This window comes from Vidua chalybeata, chromosome 3 (genome assembly GCF_026979565.1).
Source record: "Vidua chalybeata isolate OUT-0048 chromosome 3, bVidCha1 merged haplotype, whole genome shotgun sequence".
Classification (NCBI taxonomy): domain Eukaryota; kingdom Metazoa; phylum Chordata; class Aves; order Passeriformes; family Viduidae; genus Vidua; species Vidua chalybeata.
The window spans coordinates 44,612,840-44,631,800 of NC_071532.1; the positions used below are offsets into that span (position 1 = coordinate 44,612,840).

Consider the following 18,961-nt stretch of genomic DNA (forward strand, 5'->3'; position numbering starts at 1 on the left):
CAGTTTTTGTTCTCCAGTCCTACCCACTTACCTGCTCACTGGCATATCCAACTTTTTTGCTGTACTGGTATATGTCATCCTCACCAAGCAAACCAAAACAAACAATAAAGAGGCCTAAGATAAAAACCTTTGATATACTTAAACTATTTCTCAACTGACAAAGAAAAACAGTATTAGCAACTATCAGCAGAGTGCTCTTGCAGCAATGAAGGCCAGCAGCATCCTGGGTTGTGCTGTGCCTGAGAGCACAGCCAGCAGGCTAAGGGAGGGGGGAACTGTCCCTTCCATTTGTGAGCTGCAGCTGGAGCCCTGTGTGCAATTTTGAGATCATCAGTAGAAGAAAAACATTTCTAGATATGAGTTCAGCAGAGGAATGCTGAGATGGTCTAGGGGCTGGAAAACAACATACAAGGAAAAGGAGGAACTGCTCAGCCTGGAGAAGAGAGAGTCAAAAGGAGAGAGAGAGAGAGAGTCAAAAGGAGAGAGAGTCAAAAGGAAATCATCCTGCTGTCTGCAGCTACTTAGCAGGATATAGTGTGGGTTATCAAGGAGATGGAGCCAAACTCTTCTGGGAGATGCATAGTGGAAGGATGGGAGGATAACAGATGCAATCTGGAACATAGGAAACTCAAACCCAATGTATAGATTTTATTTCTTCTAACAGTGGAATGATCAAATACTGGACCAGAGGTCCAATATTGGATAAGAGACCATAAAAACTCCATCCCCAAACTCAGCCAAGCAGTTCTAGAGTTACTATTTAAGAAACCAAACAACCACACTGTTGCATCAAAGATATATATCTAAAATTAAAACATGATATTAATCTGTCTGGTTTTAGAAAACAGCTTTCTTATTCAACAGTATCAAATTCCCAGATAAAATTTTACACAAAAATGGAAAGGGATAGAGCATAAAGAATTTGAAGTGTGACAACACTGCAAAGGCTACTGCCACTTCACATTATTTGTTTACCATAACATTACTCAAGAACAGGGCATCAGCATGTTTTCATGAAACAAGAATTCATGTCAGAAGGCACACTGGGAGATTTCCAGTCCCAGGCTCTGCTCAAAGCAGGGTTAAAAGGGTCTACAAAATTGGACCAGGTTGCTCAGGGTATTATCCTGAGAGAGTGTTCAAAAGTCACTTTTTCTTTTTACCAAGCACAATCTCCCCAGACAATCTTTTTAACTGCTTGACTGTCCTCACACTGAAAAAACTTTTCCATCTGTTCAGTTTTAACTCCTGTTCTTTCAACTTACTCCCACTGTCTCCTGTCCTTCAGCCATACACGCCTGGTGCATCTTCTGGGAACCTCCTCAAAGGTAATGGCAGGCTCCTATGAGACCCATCCAAAGCCTTCTCTTCTCCAGACTGAATGGGAGCAGAGACATTCCTCTCATCAACTCTTCCTTATTGGGCAAATTCTCCAGTCCCTGAGCATCTTGGTGATCCCTGATTCTACCCCTTCACCTTACCCTTACGTGCCCAGAAACGTGCTCGTAGAGGCACTGCTCCCTGGTTTTCCCAAGGATTGGAGTGATGCTGACTAGCCGGCAGCTTTTTGAACTATCCTTTTGGCTTTTTTTGAATACGGGTATGCCTTTCCTATTTATCTTCCTCCATCTGTTTTTTGGAGTGTTTTTAAAACCAGTGCAGCCAAACTCACCGATGGCAAAAAACGTGTCCCTGTCAATAGTCGCGGCTTCCTTGCAGGTGAAGAGCAGTGATGCCACCTCGCTGCGATCCAGGAGGCTGGGATCGGTCTGGGGAAGCGCCAGCCGCTTCAGCTGCTCCGCCAGGGACGTCATGGCTCCGCGTTTCGGGGAAAGGAGCCTCCGGAGAAAACTGGGGGAAGAAAACCACAGCAGGCCCGCCGATGAAGCAGCCGCCTCTCCCGGCCCCGGCGCGGCCCCGCTGCCGCTCGGGGCGCGCAAGTGTGGCCGGGCCGGGCCCGGCCGGGAGGAAGGGAACAGCGCCCGGCGGTGACGCGTGTCCCTATCCCTGTCCCGATCCCGGTCCCCGCCACCGACCTGGCTCCCGCCGCTCCCCGCCGGGCCCACGTGCGCTGCGCGCGCCGCTCACCCGGAAGCGGCTGCTCCCGAGGCTCGGGAAGTTCCCGCCCCGGCGACGGGAGCCGGGCCCGGACTGACCCCGGCCGTGCCCCGCCCCGGCAGCGGCCGGCGAGCGGCCCGGCGGGAAAGGGGCTGGAGCCGCCGGGCGAGAGCTGCGAGGCCACGGCACCCTGGCCTGTGTCAGGAATAGTGTAGCCAGGAGGACCAGGGAAAGGATCGTCAGATCCTGTGTCCGGTTCTGTGCTCTGCAGTGCAAGAAGGACATTGAGGTGCTGGAGCGAATCCAGAGAATGGCTGCAGAGCTGGTGAAGGGTCTGGAGCACAAATCCTGTGAGGAGCAGCTGAGGGAGCTGGGGGTGTTTAGCCTGGAGAAAAGGAAGCTCAGCGGGACGTTGTCCTTTTCTACAACTTCCTGAAAGGAGACGGTAGCCAGGTGGGAGTTGGTCTTTTCCTCCGAGCAACAAGTGACAGGACTAGAGGAAATGGCCTCGAGTTGTGCTTGTTTAGTTTGGATATTAAGAAACATTGTTTCACCATAAGGGTGGTCAGGCATTGGAACTGAAGGGAAGTGATGGAGTTACCATCCCCGGAGGTGGATAGAATACACGTGCATGTGGGATTTAGGGACATGGTTTAGTGGTGGGCTTGGCAGTGCTGGCTTAGTGGTTGGACACAATGATCTTAGAAGTCTTTTCCAACCCTAATGATTCCATGATTCAGCTGAGTATGTGCCACTTCCAGGAGCGGCCGTGTCGGCATGTGGCTGGTGTCCATGAGGAAAGCAGCTGTTGTGGCCACTGTGGATGGTGTCACCCATCCAGGTAGGTGCCTCACAGTGCCGTGTCCCTTTGGAGGCATCACGTAGGTGTGGGGCAGGCCTAGCCTGCCTGCAGTGAGGCAGCAACCAGGCCAGGCAGCAGCCAGGGTGAGAAGGCAGCAGCAATGGAGAGATGAAGACACCTCAGCATGGCATGGCTGCTGCTGGCTTTGTGCTGAGCCCAACAGCCTGGAGTGGGGATCCACCAAATATCTCTTCACAGAGAAGAGATGGAACAACTAGAGCAACTAAAGTTGTTCTACCTTAGGATTTTTCCATATCTGGAGTGAGTGAAGTTAAGAAAAGTGCAGGACTCCCATGAGCAGAAGGTATTGAAAGTTGCAGTGATGTTTGTGGGCTAGATCCTAGCTGCAGAACCTCAGAACAATGTAGACTGGAAGAGTCCTCTAAAAGCCATCTGATTCAGCCCCAGAGCAGGACCAGCTTAGAGCATTTTGCTCATGGTTTTGCCCAGTTGTGTTTGGAATATCTCCAAGGGTGGAAACTCCATGGCTTCACTGAGCCTCTCATCCAAGATTTGGTTAACCTCAGACAAAAAATAAATTTCTGATGTTAAAACCTGTGATGTCTCCCATCAGTTTATATTCAAGGTTGCAGGGTTCTGCACCTGGAAGTCGGTGCACAAGGCCATAAAGGGAACATGGCTTGTGCCAAACCAAGAAAAGCCTGACACAAAAATCAGAAATAAAATTTTCCCGAACTGATGTCAGCAGAAGGACAAAATGATACCAAAGATATTCCAGCACCAGTTCTGTGAAGTTTCGTAGCTATGACAGAAATAACAGATTTGTTTGTAAGGCTGCTGTATTTGGCAATCATTTAACATGCAGTAGAAATACAAAATGCTGATAAAAGTCTGGGATTGCAGAGAATTATTTAAATGCTTAATTTTATCCATTGTAAGTGTCCCCTAATTTCAACATTTTGTTATTCCTCTCTGATTTTTCTTTGCTTGGGTTAAAGCATTGTAGGTGTGGCAGCAGAGGGAGGAAATGCAGCTGGATGATATTTACCAGCGTCTTGTTAGAGAGTGTGTGTAACTCTGTGTCATGTTCCTTCTGACATGGTATGATCTGGATGTAATCACAGCAATTGCTGAGCTGGTAAGAGTTGCTACCACTGCAGTGTCAAAGTGTTTGTAGGATATAACTGATTTAACAAGAATTGATATTATTTTTCTGATGGTTCTAACACTTGAGATTCTGACCACCTAGCAAAGGAGCTGGCTGGGAGTGGTGCAAACCAAAAGGCCAGTTTTATTGCACTTTTGTCACATTCCTTGTGGCTTCTCTGCATCCTTTTCTTTCATAAAACTTTCATGTGACTTTACTTTTAGCATAACTTAAAACGTACAGAAATATGCATGTTTCCGTGCCTAAAAGTACCAAACATTAAGATACCTAGAAAATATTTTTGCAAGGGGCAGAAAGATGGTTCTAAACCTAGAAAACTAGTCTTGTTTATTTATTTGTGTTTAGCAATGAGGTTCATTATTTAAATACTCTAGCCAGAAAGATAAACTGGAAGTTGTAAATGCTGGAATGTGTTCAGGTTCTGGTTTTTCCCATGGAGAGCTGCAAAACTTTTATACCTTTGTGCTTTTTGTTCCATCCTTATTTGGTTCCAGAGTAAAGCTGGGATTTCCTTTGGAAGTTAATTGGAGGAACAGACACACCTTCTGCAGAAGGAAAAATATTTGTTCTTGATTTGATTATAAACAAGTGTTTTATGGAAAAATATTAGCTCAGAAAATCTATTAGGAAATATACTTAGTTGGCATTTTAATTAGCCAGTGTTGAAGCTGAGCCTCATGAAGATTTGCTCCATGCTGGACTCTAAAGAGGTGCTTTTTTGAACTGAAATCCAAACCTATTTCAAGTAGTCCCTTTATTTTCTCATCACGTAGATGGTCTGTGTAGGTAGAATTCTCATAGCCCCACTGCAGCTGAGATCACCTCTGCTGATGGCTACTATTAAACTGTAGGCACAGAGTTTGTGGTAATTGGGCGTGGAGCTGTGGCTGAGCCTCATCCCCAGTGGGCTGCAGCTGTGAGGAGCAGGTGAGCAGCATTGAAGGTAATGAGACCTGGAGTGCCCAGGTGCACTGACCAATCACCAGAGGCAACAGAGGGCACACAGGTGCGGTGCATAAACATGAGGGCTATAAAAGGTTGGGCTAAAGAACAAGAGGAGCAGATGCTTGCAGCCTTCTGAAGTGGCTTGGTGTTGCTCTGTATGGGCAGCTACTTGAAGCCTTCTGATGTGTTACTCTGTTTGGGTGACTGCTTAAAGCGTTCTGAAGTTGTATGGTGTCTGTCTCCACTGCAACATTAAACTGCATTTGAAAGAATCTATTGCCTGTTAAAATTCTTAGAGTCTTAGAATATTAATTGTCATATGCTAATTTTTAATTGGGGAGAAAGGTGATCTGTTTCAAGCATTTTCTGTAAGTTTACTTGTAAGCATTGGCATGCTTGAAAAGGTTTGATTGAGAAAGATAACCACTATGAAATTTTAAATGTTCTTTGCTTTTGTAAAAATACTGCTGCTAAGTTTGTGGTACTTTTAGAGAAAATATAATGGATGTCTTTATAAAGATAGAGGTCTAGTCTTCATATTCTTTTTCTTCCAACTCACCTCACCAGCTGTACATTGAGCAGAGCTTCATCTACCTTACTAAGTAATGCAACCCAGCAGGAAGAGATTTGTAAAATGAAATGGTGCTGAGGAACCCTCATCACACTGTGCATTTCAGAGGTTGCATGCAGACCAGATCATGTTCTGTCTGATCAAACCCCTGTGAGTTGCATTCCTGGAATACATCTTTCTGTTCTGGCTTCATTTGTGAGCAAGAGGTGGGAGGTATTTCATGTAGAGAGGAAAAAGGAATCTCTTCTGATTCCTTTTCAAAGGAAAAAAAGGGAATGCTCAGTAGTGTTCAATTGTAATGTGTGAGAATGAATGTAAAGGTGTTGAGTGCTACTTATGCAATTTACTGTTTACATACCAAATTATGGTGCTTGCATTAAATGCTCTTAAGCATTCTCAAACAATAATTAATATGATACTTCTTTTTTCCTTCTTGCACCACCTTCTGTAATCTAGTGAGCCACCATGATAAACAATTCTGAAGGAGGTAGAAGAAAGCCACCTTCCCTGTGCTTTCTATCACTTGCTAATAATCTTGGTATGTTCCCTGACATTTCCCCATGCCATTTCTAATTGGGAATGTGACTGGCATTTAAAATACAATCTGATTGCAGCATAATGAAGTAATATTAAAACCTTCCTAGGTTATGCAAAGTTTGTCACTTTTTCAGAGTGTATGAAGTTCTTTAATGTTTTAAGCAAAAGTAGGTGTTAAAAAATCCATGTTTTTAATATGGGTTTGTGGCTGCGAATTGAACTGTAAACCCATCTGTGTTTCAGAGCAGTGGCTTGAACATCTTGTTCACCCAAGGTAATCTCATTGTCAAGGAATATATTGTATTTCACTGTTGGTTTTAGGAGGCATGCTGAAGTTTTGTGGTTTGGGAGACTGTGCAATTAAATCTGCTATTCTGAGTATTTGTTCTTAATTCATGTACATATCTGCTTCCTATTAGAACATTATAATTTATAAGAATGCACATGTGGTCTCTGAATTTATGGAGTTACTGTGATTATCAGGAAAAACTGTGCTTTATTGTGTTCTTTAGTCTGTGTTAATATATTTTTCTCTATTTTCAGTTATTTCTGTACCCTGCCACCTATGGGCATTGTGAAATGATGAGGCAGTACCTTTCTACAGGGTACGCGTTTATAAGGCCTCAAGGCCATTATTCCCTTGGCTAAGCTTTTGCTAAAAGCAAAGAGATAGGAGCTGTTTTGTCCTATAGCAATGCACGTATCTAAAATGAGGGAGGTAAGATTTATTTTCCTTGTCTGTTTTCTCCCATAAGGGCTTGATATTTTTATGCTCGCATCAGTGAAACTCGGGAGTAATTCTGATGAGGTCAGTGAAGCTGTATGAGTATGCAGCTGTGGTAACTGGAGGCAGACAAAATCAGGCATAATTCATAGAATCACTGAATGGTTTGAGTTGGAAGGGGCCTTATAGATGATCTGGTTCCAACCTCCCCACCATGGATAGGGTCACCTTTCATTAAACCAGGTTACTCAGAGCTGCATCCAACCTGGCCTTTAACACTGTCAAGGTTGAGGCATTTACCACTTCTCTGGGGAACCTGTTCAGTGCCTAACCACTCTCACATTAAAGAACTTCTTCCCAACATTAAATATAAGCCTACCTTCTTTCGGTTTGAAGCCATTCTCAATGTCCGGTCACTACAGTTCTTGACAAAGAGTCCCTCTCCTGCTTCCCTGTATCCTCCTTCAGATACTGGAAAGCTACTGTTAGGTCTTCACACAACCTTCTCTTCTGCAGGCCAAACAGCCCCAACTATCTCAGCTTGTCTCCCATTATCAACTTCATGGCCCTCTCTGGATTTGCTCCAGCAGTTCCATGTTCTTATGTTGGGAACACCAGAGCTGGATGCAGCACTCCATCTGAGGGTCTCATAAGTGCAGAGTAGAGGGGCAGAATCCCTTTGCTTGCCCTGCTGGCCGTGCTGCTTTGGATGCAGCCTGGGATTCAGTTGGGTTTTTGGGCTGTGTGCACACGTTGCTTGGTCATGTTGAGTTTTTTGTCAACTGTCACCACTCAGTGGTGGCTGAGGTTACAGAGAGTTGCAGTTCTCACTGCTGGATTGGGTCTGAAGGGAGAATAATTCTTGAGTTGAACTGAAGGGCTGGAAGAAGTTTCCCTTCCAGGCAGTGCATCCAGCATGTCATTGACTTACTGACCACTGTGGGAGGCATCATGTTTTCCTCGATTTCCTTGAAAATCTACTGTTGCTTCCCCCAGCCATAAATTCTCATGTTTAGCTGCATTCCAGATATAATAATAAATAGAAACCCTTTAGTAGGGTGGTGGAAGCTGTTTTGGGGATTTTACTGGATTAAAGGCTTTCTGGTATGGTAACATAGACTAAAGGCTTTTGAATCAAAATTGCTGTAAAGGAGGCTTTTAAATTTATATTCTACATAAGGAGAAATAAACCCAAAATAAGCAAACTAGCTTCAGCTAGACACATGCAGAGGAAGCATCATCTTGAAAGGATTAGGCAATAGTCATCTTTGTAAATCCTTTTGTATCCATGTGAGGTAGTGTAGTTTATCCTAGGAGCATCCGGGAGACAAATGGAGAAAGTAAACAGTGGAAGAAAAAAGCTGTCCTTTCAGTGCTGAGCTGGTTGATGAATTGTGGCTTTTTTTTTTGTGTAAAAAGTAGCTAGAAAGTTGGATTTATAGAGACTGCATAATAGTTGCGATGAAAAGTAGGAAAATGTCTCTCATGATTGCTGTGAATGTATAGTCCTTTGTCATGCTCTGATGTTTCTTAGCCTGGGGAATACAATACTGGGTGTATAAATTAACTGTTTATTATGAAAATGTGCCTGTGCCAGACAGGCTGCTGAGAGAGTAGGTGTTCTACATCTACTTTGTGGAAGTTGTGAGTTACATTGTTTAATGCATTGGGAGAACTTGGTAATTGGAGAGTAGCAATGTGGCCATTGGGGACTTGAGTGTAATGAACAATAAGGAAAGTGTTGTGTACTAGACATGTCTCATAGTTCATAGTAGGGCTGTAAACAGGAGAAGAGACAAACTGAAGAATGGGGGAAGGAGGAAGAAGTGTTCAATAGGGGTCATGCTTAACACACTTTTCTTAATGCAGTGTACAGTCTTGCTATTGCCTCCTTCAGTTGCCTGTTAATCAAGCAACTGACAGGTATTGGAACAGCAGCAGATCTCACTCACCCATTCCTGACCTGTTGTTCAAACCTCTATTTGCTTGTTAGCCAACCACTTTCTGTGTCTTGTTAAAAATGTTAAGATGAATCACAGCTCTTTCCCTGAAGAAGAAATAATGTCATTCCTATCTGGATGCACTAAATACAAATTTCAGCTTTTTTCCCAGGCTGGCCACTGAAGTCTGTGCTGTTTTCATTTCTTCATTTGTCCCAGTCACTGCCAGTCCATGGGCCTTTTCTGTAGCTGGTGAATATATGATTTGAACTACAATGAGCTCACAACTTTATATGATAATTCCTGAAAACAGGTATGATCCACATTCAGTAGCACAGAAGAGAATGTTTATTTGCTGGTTTTGCTGTTCAATTATATTCAGTTACATAATTTGTTTATTTATGTTCTAAAGTTTATTTTATGTATTTTCTGTGTAGGAATGAGTTATGTGTTTATGTAATGCCTTGCACAGTGGCACTGTAAACACTCTGAAAAACAATATTTTTAAATGTTTATGTATGTATATATGCATACATATATGAGAGATATTAATACTGTTATTAAAGGGTCAGAAAGTGCATTTTCTTGATACTGAGTCACACAGAGTATCTTCAGTCACAAAAATCCCCTAATTTTTTCTCTGTGTTTTAGTGCTATTAAAAAAAAAAGTTTGGCTTTTGTATATTCTTTCATTGTGGATTGGAAACTGTTCATGCCCTTATGTATTGTGGGGATTCTTGGAGGGGAAAAGCCCCCTGTTATTAGAAGAAATAGTGTGTTAGATGAGGATGTGCATCTGAGTTTTACTAATAAGCCTACATTTCCAGATTTGCTGATTACTAGAGGCATGTTTTCAGATTTAAAATAGTGGCCCTGGTGTCTCTGTGCCTTGCAGCATTGTATGAAGTAGTTTTGACGACTGGAAATGCTCTAGATAACTGTTAACAGCTCATACTGACAAGTGCATGTCAGTGGTTTCTCTTCTTTGTCTCTTACTGTATAACACTCTGACTGCACTGTCCATATTGGGGATTTGAGGGAGTTCTCTACAGAGACATCTTAGAGACCCTGTGACATCAGAGGCAATTCCTTGGATATACAGAGATGAGGGTACTATTTCTACACAGTGCTTGACAGGCACTTAGTGTAGGGTTGGGAAGGCAGCCTGGACTTGAACATGTAGTGGAGAGGAGTGTGGAGCACTGAGAAATAGGTGCTTCTAGCACTGACGCTGATACATTTATTTTAAATAAGCCTGGTGGCAAAACACTTCATGCTGTGATACTCTCAAGTACTGCATGGGGGAGGTTACACTTCAGAATCTTTCTCACTTTACTTACAATGTGATCCCTTTGGTCTGTATTACCTGCTGATTCTTAATGGTATGATGATGTATGTGGCTTGTTTTAATTTGCAGAGGGGCAGCAAAACACTTTAAACATTTTATGACTCATTTAGTAAAAAGTCTAGTCTGTGTCAGTGTAACACATTTAATGACTCTTGTGTGTGAACTGCAACAGACAAATCTGAGATGCAAAACATGTTATTTCTTGAGCAGAAGCAGTATGCAACTGCTGGGCTGCACTGGAAGCCTTTAGTGCTTTTCTTGACATTGTGTATGAATGTTCTTCCAATTCAGAACCCATTTATAATTACTTAATTTATACTTTATTTATAATTGGTTGTAGCGTATTTATCTTAAAAAAAAATCAATATCACGATTTAATTTATGGTGGGCAGTGCCAGAGTTAAGTTTTCCAAGCTGTTTTGTATGTATCAGAATGCAGACTTTATTTGCATAGTCACAAAATTTTTTCCCAGAAATTGTGCTTTGTTCAGTGTACTGCATAAGCAGTGCTCAACACTATTATCATTTTTCTTCTTTGTTCAGTGAATGTCTGTTGCACGCAGTTGGAGCATGTTGCCAAATATATAATTTATGGTTTTCTGCTCTGGTCATCACGGTATTTGTACTTGTCTTCAAGTATTCCAAATTTATCTGGTATTTGATTTTCACAAACTTCCTTATACTTCACAGTATTAGTATTATTCCTGGTCTACAGAAAGAAAAATGAGGCACATGCTCCAAACTGTATATACTTCCATTTCCCTATACAGTGGATAGTTTTCAGGTAATGAATGCTGCTAGTGTGGAATGTCTTTTCCCTTATGTGCTTTACAGAGTATAATTACATACTGTACTTTTCCCCACTGGGTAAGCCTGATGGTTTAGGCCCAGCAGAATCCTAAATTTTCCTTGTATTTCCATCATGTATTGTTTTAAACATTCTCTCCTGCAATTGGAGATGCAGTGATGCTCCTAACTCCCACCACTGGTATTTTTGCAGTAAAAAATCAGGCCCTACAAATTTAGGGCCTGAACAGCCTGATCTTCCATAGATCATCTCTGTGTCAAGGTTACTAATGAAATTGGTACAAGAGGAATCACTGAACCATGGGGAGCAAGTGAAAAAGTGTCACGGTGTTCTAGAAACACATTAATGACAAAATCATTTCTCCTAGAGAAGCCTCAAATATATTTGAGTCCATTCATTTGAATTGCAGAATGAACTTTCTGCAGAATGTTTTTATCGGAGAAGATGTGTTCAGATTGTATCTACTGAAAAATTAATGTGGGAGTTTGTATAAATACATGTGGTGCCTTACAGCCTGTAGGGGTAATTTCACTTTTGTTGGTGACTCCATCCCCAGTAACTGTTCATAGGAACTGAAAAATTACCTAGAACAGCTTCTGGCTTAGAAAAAAAAAACGCCACACATGTTGAATTTCGTTCAGCTGTGAAATTCTGGAAGATTTCAGCTATTCCAAAATTATCTATGGGGCACAACAGAGATCTAGACTGCCCTTTATCCAGTTTATCATAAAAATGAACTAGTTTCAAAGTGAAGAAACATTTAAATGCTCTCCTGTCCTCCTTTGCTTATGCTTAACTGAACTTAGGCAGGGAGAGAGGTTAGCTAGTTAAGAAACAAAGGACTTGCCCACATTCAGAGGGATTGAAAATAGACAAGAGCCTTCACCATCTACCGGTTATTGCTGGTAGATCTCAAGAGCAGGCTGATACTGGAAAGTGTGTAAAACTGATACTTATTTCTCCTGACATAAGAATGTCTGAAGTTGGTGAGAGGGACCATAGCTGGAAGGAAACAATTGTCTTTAGAACTGGTATTGACAAATTCAGGCCTTGCTGCTTTTGCATCAGACATGGCATGAACATTGCTCATTTTCTCTATGCTGGTTCTTAATGCAGCTATCAGAGTAAAACTTCGTTGGACAGCATGGAAGGACAACAGTTCCGGAAAACTTGTGCTATACATAAAGAACATGTTATCCCTCTTTGGCAGTAATTCAGGTTATGCCTAATGCTGTTGTATACAAGGATTAATTTGCTGCTTTTATTAAGCTCTGTATCACTTCTGTGGAATGAATAATAAGTAGATAGTATTCATTTTTGCAGTCTTGCAATTTGTTCAACCAGGTTGCCTTCTTGACTGTGTAACTTGAGTATCATTGATGTTAGTGATACTACACTGGTGTATCTGGAAAAAGAAATGAGGGCATTGAGACTGCAACTTGTCAAAGGTCAGTCAGTCAATGTGTACAAATGCCGAGTTTAGAACACAGCCTGGCATCCTCTGCCCATAATCTCTACCTCATACCTCAGTGATTTAAAACCTGTGCCTCTCAGATAATTGTTGTCTGGAAACTAACTTAGTAGATGGTGTTTGTTTCTAGATAAGTAAAGGCATATTGTCTTTGCACTCCTTGTCTTTCACACACACACTTCTCTCATTGTAACCAAAACTATTGCTGAATGATATGGTGCCATTTTAGATGACCGTCTCAGTTAAATCAGTTAAGGGTCACAGGCTGGCCTACAAAGGAATTTTTTTAACTGGTTGTATTAATGAATTACAAACTGTATCATCAGTTGCAGCTTTCTCATTGCCCTAGTCACACAGTTTCTCCTTGCTTAGTATCTCTCTGTGGCAAAGCTAAGCCGGCATAAAATAGGAACATAGGCAGATTCTGGGAATACATGACGTGTGAAGGTTTCTTCAAAAGGTTTGTAACAGGCCATGCTATACCCCTGGTCCTGCCCCTTGCATTCTCGTCACTGAACCATTTTTAAAATCCTGGATCTGTCTCACCATTTTTTCCACTATTACGCCAGCCCTATTTGTAGTTTCCCCACCTGTTACTGTGTGTATTGCTCCACAACTTCAGTGTGCCAAGACTGACTGCAGTGTGATAGATATATTACAATGTACTTTTCCCAATTTTTCCTTTGCCCACTTCTAATCTGTGCAAAGCATCTATCAAAATTTGTGATATTATTTAGTCTAATTATCTAATTATTTAATCTGTCTTTTTGAGTTGCACCTACCCTGACAATAACTGTTAAACCAAAAAGATACCCTCAAGAGCCTAGCTCAAGGGATAAGGGACTTCAGCTGTTGTGGTTCTTTATGACTAGAAATGCATAGGAATGTGATGTCTGAGGGCTCTCCTCATTCATGAAAGAGATGATCTTGTGCAGTGCTGCCTGGTAGTGCCATCACTAGAGGGTTTGCCCAGTTATGTTGCACCTTTCAGCACTCGCCTTGCAGTTTGTGATTGTTACTATGTATCACAGTACTGCCTAGTGACTCTGGCAGAGACCAGATGTTGACTGATTCCTACTGCCCTGAACCCTCTCTGAGAACCAGGGCCATCTTCTGTGCAGGATGCAGGGCTCTAAGCATGGCCCTACAAACAGTGGGAACCCTGGTTCCAGGGTACAAGGGACCCTAAATCCCTGACATCCTAGAATAATGCTAGGGATGTTTGGGTGCAGGCCACACACAGTCTGGAGAGGTGAGCACGGAGGCGCAGGACGTGTGATAGTTAGAGCACACTGTAATCATAATTGTTGTGTGGATTCCTCAGGGCTTTTAGACAGACAAAGCCTCTGCTCCTGAGAATTCTTTTCTAGGTGGACATTAGGGACCAAAGGAAGCATTGCTGACACAGTTTCAGAGATGGCAGAGTGTGGCATGATAAGCTTGTTTCTCTCAGTGAGAGTAGTCTTAACAAGCTAACACTCAGATTTTTTTGAAAATTTTACCTGAATTGACTTGCTCAAGGTCACATAAGGGCATCTTGAGCTGGCATGGTCATACCATGTCTCAGCGCCGTGATTTTCCTTCTGCACAAAGGGTTGGCAAAAGCCGGTGATGTCAGTGCAGTCAGCATTTTCTCCATACCCCTGAAGCCCAAGCTATGCTTTGGTAGTATTTGTTGGTTCCATAAATGTTTCTTGCTACACTTCATCCATGGCTGAATTCCAGGGACAGAGTAAGTTGTCTCTATAAATAGCTGATGAAACACTTTGGGGTCTTCTGACAATGACAGTTGTTACTATGAAGCCAGCAAATGATTTCTTTCTGTTCTTTCTTCATTTTTATTTCCAAATCTGTCATTGGAAATAATATACTTTAAAAAATAATTAGCTACTGTCTAGTTAATATCACCATGTATGACTAGCATGGAGATTTTTCAGAGTTGAAGTTTGTGCCTCTTGGTGCTAAATGTGGGAAGGCTAAATATGCTCAGTGCCCACAGTGCTCTTCCTTAGCTCAGAGAAAATCAGGGATTGGTTCCCAGATGTATGGCTCTGTTCTCTTCTTTCTTTCTGTTTTTATTAGGATGTGTTGGTTTCAGAAATATTGAGTTTAAAGTTTATTCACGCTACCTTTACAAAATTAATTTAATTACTTCGGTTTTTTCTTACAATATAGTGTGTTTCTTACATTGAAGAAGGCAGGTTATATTTATTGTATGGCAAAAGAAAAAAAAACAAACCCCAAAACACCTCTAATAAATGATGAATGCATTTTATAATACACCTTACCTTTCTGCTTAGCTTTGTTAGGGAAATGTATGCATAATTTTTAACAGAATCCAACATTTTGGCCCAATCTAAATAATAATTTTCTTAAATAATTCAGATTTTTGTTGGTTGAGCTTTAAACTAGTGGATATTTGCTACAAACAAAAATATATTTTATGTACAAGTGACAGCTATGGCATGCTTTGAAAAGAAAAGGCTTTTTGATCCCTGTTTTAAGATTCTATTAACAGTTTACACAGAAGAATAGTCACTTTGAATTTATTTTCTTTTACTTTTCATTGACTTCTTTCTTGAGAAAGCATCCTACCATTCTTTTCCACAAAGAAACAGGCTATGACTAGGACAAGATGATTACTTGAAGACTCAATGGCTGATTGAGCTCTTGTAAGATTCTTTATTTTCCTGTGGCCTTTCTGAGACAGTTTTGGCAGATATGAACTATTGTGTTCTTACACAGAAGTGTTACAGCTGAAAACTAATGGTGGCCATTTCCATGCCAGTTGACTGTTTCACAGGTAATTATTTAAGTAGAGAAATCTGGCTCATTTCTTATTCTAGATCTCATTAAGTTCAAATAGAAGGATGATCTGGTGAAACACTCTTGCAATGTTCAGCATTTTTTAAAGTTTTAATAAAAATTGTCAATTTAATCTACAATTCTGTGGGAGGGAAGTGTAAGAAATATGTTGAATGATTGAAGATCTGAGAAACAGTAGAAATGCAAAGGACAGAGTTCTTGAAAGAATGATATGGTGGCTTTTGACAAGTAAATGAATGTTAAATATAAATGCTGTGAAAACCTTCAATTTCATTAAGAAGAATGATAGAGATTAATATCCTTTAGGTAGAAAAGCCCTTTGATTCTCAAGGAGCTTCATGCAAAGGATACCAGAAGGCTTTCACTTGTGTGGTACTCACTTGTGTGAACTTGCAGATGTGCTGCTTCTAGGAAAGATCTGGCCTTTTGGTGCTCTTCATGCATGGGAAGTGATGCCTGTTTGCCATAATGTTCTCCTGGGTTCAAGGCACCATTCTCCTGGATAGGCCCTTACTAGTGTATGTGTTAGCATGTACAGCTGTGCATCTTCTGCCAAATAAAAGACAAAAGTAGTTGACAATTCAGCTCTGCCATCTCTACTCCTGATCTCCCTCTGCCACCTTATTTTTTCTAATCTGTTTGGCAGTCATGAATATTCTTTTGTCTTGCCTCATTGTAAACAATCTGTGTCATTTCTGCCTTAAATATATTTGTTGACTTTCAGGTGCCCTGCCATGTCAGCTTAAGATTCCCTATTCATATAGTTCATTGTGTTTCTTTTTCTCTCTTTAAGACTTTTGTCCTTTCTTCCCTGCTCGTGTTACTTATTTCTTTTTTGGTTTTATTTTCATTCTCTTTAGGCACACATAGTTCATGGCTATGCAATTCTGCCAGCTATATTTGGGAATAGTCCTAACCTACCTTGGGTGTGAGAAGAAGTTAAGTGAAGCAAACTGCTTTATTCATAGTACTGTGCTAGGCACAGCTTTCCTATTCTCTTGTTGAGCTGAAAGAGGCAGCTCCCTTTCCACTTCATGTTTGGCTCTCTTTCCAGTACAGACCTCCATTCATATGCTTCTCATTACCATCCACAGAGTTTATAAAATTAAATTATAGTAAACAAAATACCACATACTCCTCCTAAAGCTCCATCTATAAATATCTTCCCTGCCTACTCATGCTGTCTGATTAAGAGGCAGTAAGCAGTTAGTTAGAGAACCTAAAGCAGGTCAGATTCCATCAAGATAGGCAGGATTTTTTTTAAAAAATGGGGCTACTCCATTTAGCTTCCTGTTTCGTAGGTAAAAAGCCCAATGTTCCCAAAATGCACATGGACAATGTTGAAGGCTCCTATTTTGACATTTTCAGAATTACAAAGATTTTTCATTCTGAAATATTTTTTTTATCCAAAATGGACTAATATAACCTAACCAAAGTGGATCTTGAAACATGTGCTTTTTAAAAATTTCTTGGACTAGCTGAGGGATGCTATAGTTCTGACTGTTGGTTCCTAGGAACAATGAAGACATTTTTGCTTTATTTACTTTGTTATCAAGTAGTGTTTACCTATGTACTAAGTAAACATGGAAAAATGAACAGTCCCTTTGCAGCAGTGGCTAGCTGTATTTTGAGAAAATCCAGTTATTTTATGAAAAACTTAATAACCTTCTTTAAGAATTCTAGAAAATTAGGGTAAAATGTTCTTTGATTTCTAAAAATCTAGACATGGGTCTGATTCTAGTCCCAATCCACCGTGTGATTGGATATTCTTTGTCAAAGAAATTCTTTGCCAAAGCACCTCAGTTTTTATTTCATGGCTGAGGTGGGCACCCTGGCCCATATTAGAGGGTTAGGACCAACAAATAAAATGTGGGTTGTAGCTAATGCCTCCCTGTATGAAGCCATCAGTACCTGTAAGGCTCACCTGTGCTGCACAGTGGGGACTGGTGCAGAACCATTTCCATCCATGCAGATCCCCAGACACGCCAGTGCCAGGAAAAGGTACAAAGCTGGTTGCAATGGCTCCCTTCTAATGAGGGAGCGTGTGGAAGGTCGCAGGTTTCAGCAGTGCAGGAGAGCTCTTTGTATGGGGGACAGCTCTGGGTCACGGTGTTACAATTTATGTGTGTATTTCTAGGACTCCTCTGACTTCTTCTTGCATTTCCTTTAGAAACTTCTCCTGCGCTCTATATAGCGAATAAGAAGAAATGGTTTTACTGACTTTGAAGGCTTGAATTATCATTTAAGTGATTGCAGTTAGACTTGTATTGAAAACCAAAGGTGACTACCAAGCTATAAAAATAAGCCACATGAGTTACACCAGCATACATATAATGTGTACACACATGGATTATGTTGTTTTGTAATTACTATTTGATCCTGTCATAGAGTATCCTAAGAGAATGCTCATCTGTATTTGAACAAAAAAAGGCTAAGCATAGCATTTGCTTTGTTATGTAGATAGAAGTGTAGCAACCTTGAGAGTATTTGCACTGAGCAGGTGAAAAGCATGTGGTTCTGTCTGGCTGCTTAGATTTGGAATTTCATTTTTAGACTGTTTATCTCAGTATGTACATCAGTCTTCAGAAGCTCAGTATGCTATTATTGCATGATTTGTTGCAATTGTCATCTGAATTCCAATTTGCAACCTTAGTGCTGCATTTACGAAGTCTTTTTGAGCTGAGGAGTAGTATTTTCTGTGCATGTGTGCATATTGCTTGGAGTTAAGGGATAGAAGGTGAATTGGAAGAAAATAGCACTTCAGATAGCAATGTGAAATGGAGGGCATATGCTGTCTAGGTGTAAATTGTCCTGGTTATTCATTCCCATTGGCTTGGGGATGTACTGAGCCTTTAATGAGCACAGTTTTCCCTTACACCTGATTTTGAAAGTTATGGCTTCCAAAAGCTCAGCTTTTGTGAGCATTTTCATTTTCTAGGTGAGGTTGGTATTGTATTCAGTGTGGACACCGCTGGAGAAGATGACCTTGGCTGATGATAGGTGCAGGCGTTAATGACAAGCTCCATGAAGAACGTAGTAAACTTGCCAATTCCCAGAAGAAACATTGTTGCCAAAGCAAGTGAAATGAGAGAGCATGGGAGATACCAGACATGCTTGCCGGGATGCTTGATCTCGGCGCTATCCTTTGAGATTTTGCCCTGTGCAAAGCACGGGCAAATGGTTGCTGCTGCACACTTGCAAAGTTACTGGTTCCACAGAGTTTTGTGTGTGCTTCTTGGTGCCCGCTTTTGGATTTACTGAGCATGTTTTTTGGCAAAAACATGTGTGTTGCTTTTTAAAGTTGTGTTTCCATGTTGTCTGATTAACTCCAGACCTATTTCCACTGGAAAACGTTCTATCGCTTGGGTGTCCTTGCTGGGCTGGCTCGTGTAATCCTTAATGTGAAAGTGCGAAGTGGCTCAATGCGGGGCACGGACTCAGACTAACGCTAAGCAGTGTTGAACTGCATTAGCAGATGGTACGCGGGCCTTGGGGAGTAGGAATACGTGTCAGTAAGAGAGAAACAAACCAAAACAAAGGACAGGTATGTATCAGGCTGGAAGCGCAGACGGGCGGGCATTCCGGTCAGCCGTGTCGGGCCGGAGCGCCGAGGGGCGGCAGCCTCCGCCGCGTTCGGCAGCGCTGCCCGCCCGGTGCCCGCGGCGGGGCCGGGGCCTCCGCCCGAGTGCCACGTGACGCCCGGCGGGGATAATAAGCGGCGGCACGGAGCCGCCCCGGGCTC

At 41.7% G+C, this 18,961-nt stretch overlaps 1 protein-coding gene across 1 annotated transcript in view; it reads right to left on the reverse strand.

Annotated features, from left to right (window-relative positions):
* HEATR1 (HEAT repeat containing 1) overlaps nucleotides 1-1,814 on the reverse strand; it is a 36,569-nt gene extending 34,755 nt beyond the window's left edge. Inside the window, exon 1 of the mRNA XM_053939781.1 lies at nucleotides 1,673-1,814. Within this exon, the coding sequence (XP_053795756.1) occupies nucleotides 1,673-1,814 (142 nt within the window). The remainder of the gene's footprint in view (nucleotides 1-1,672) is intronic.
* Between the last annotated feature and the right edge of the window lie 17,147 nt (nucleotides 1,815-18,961).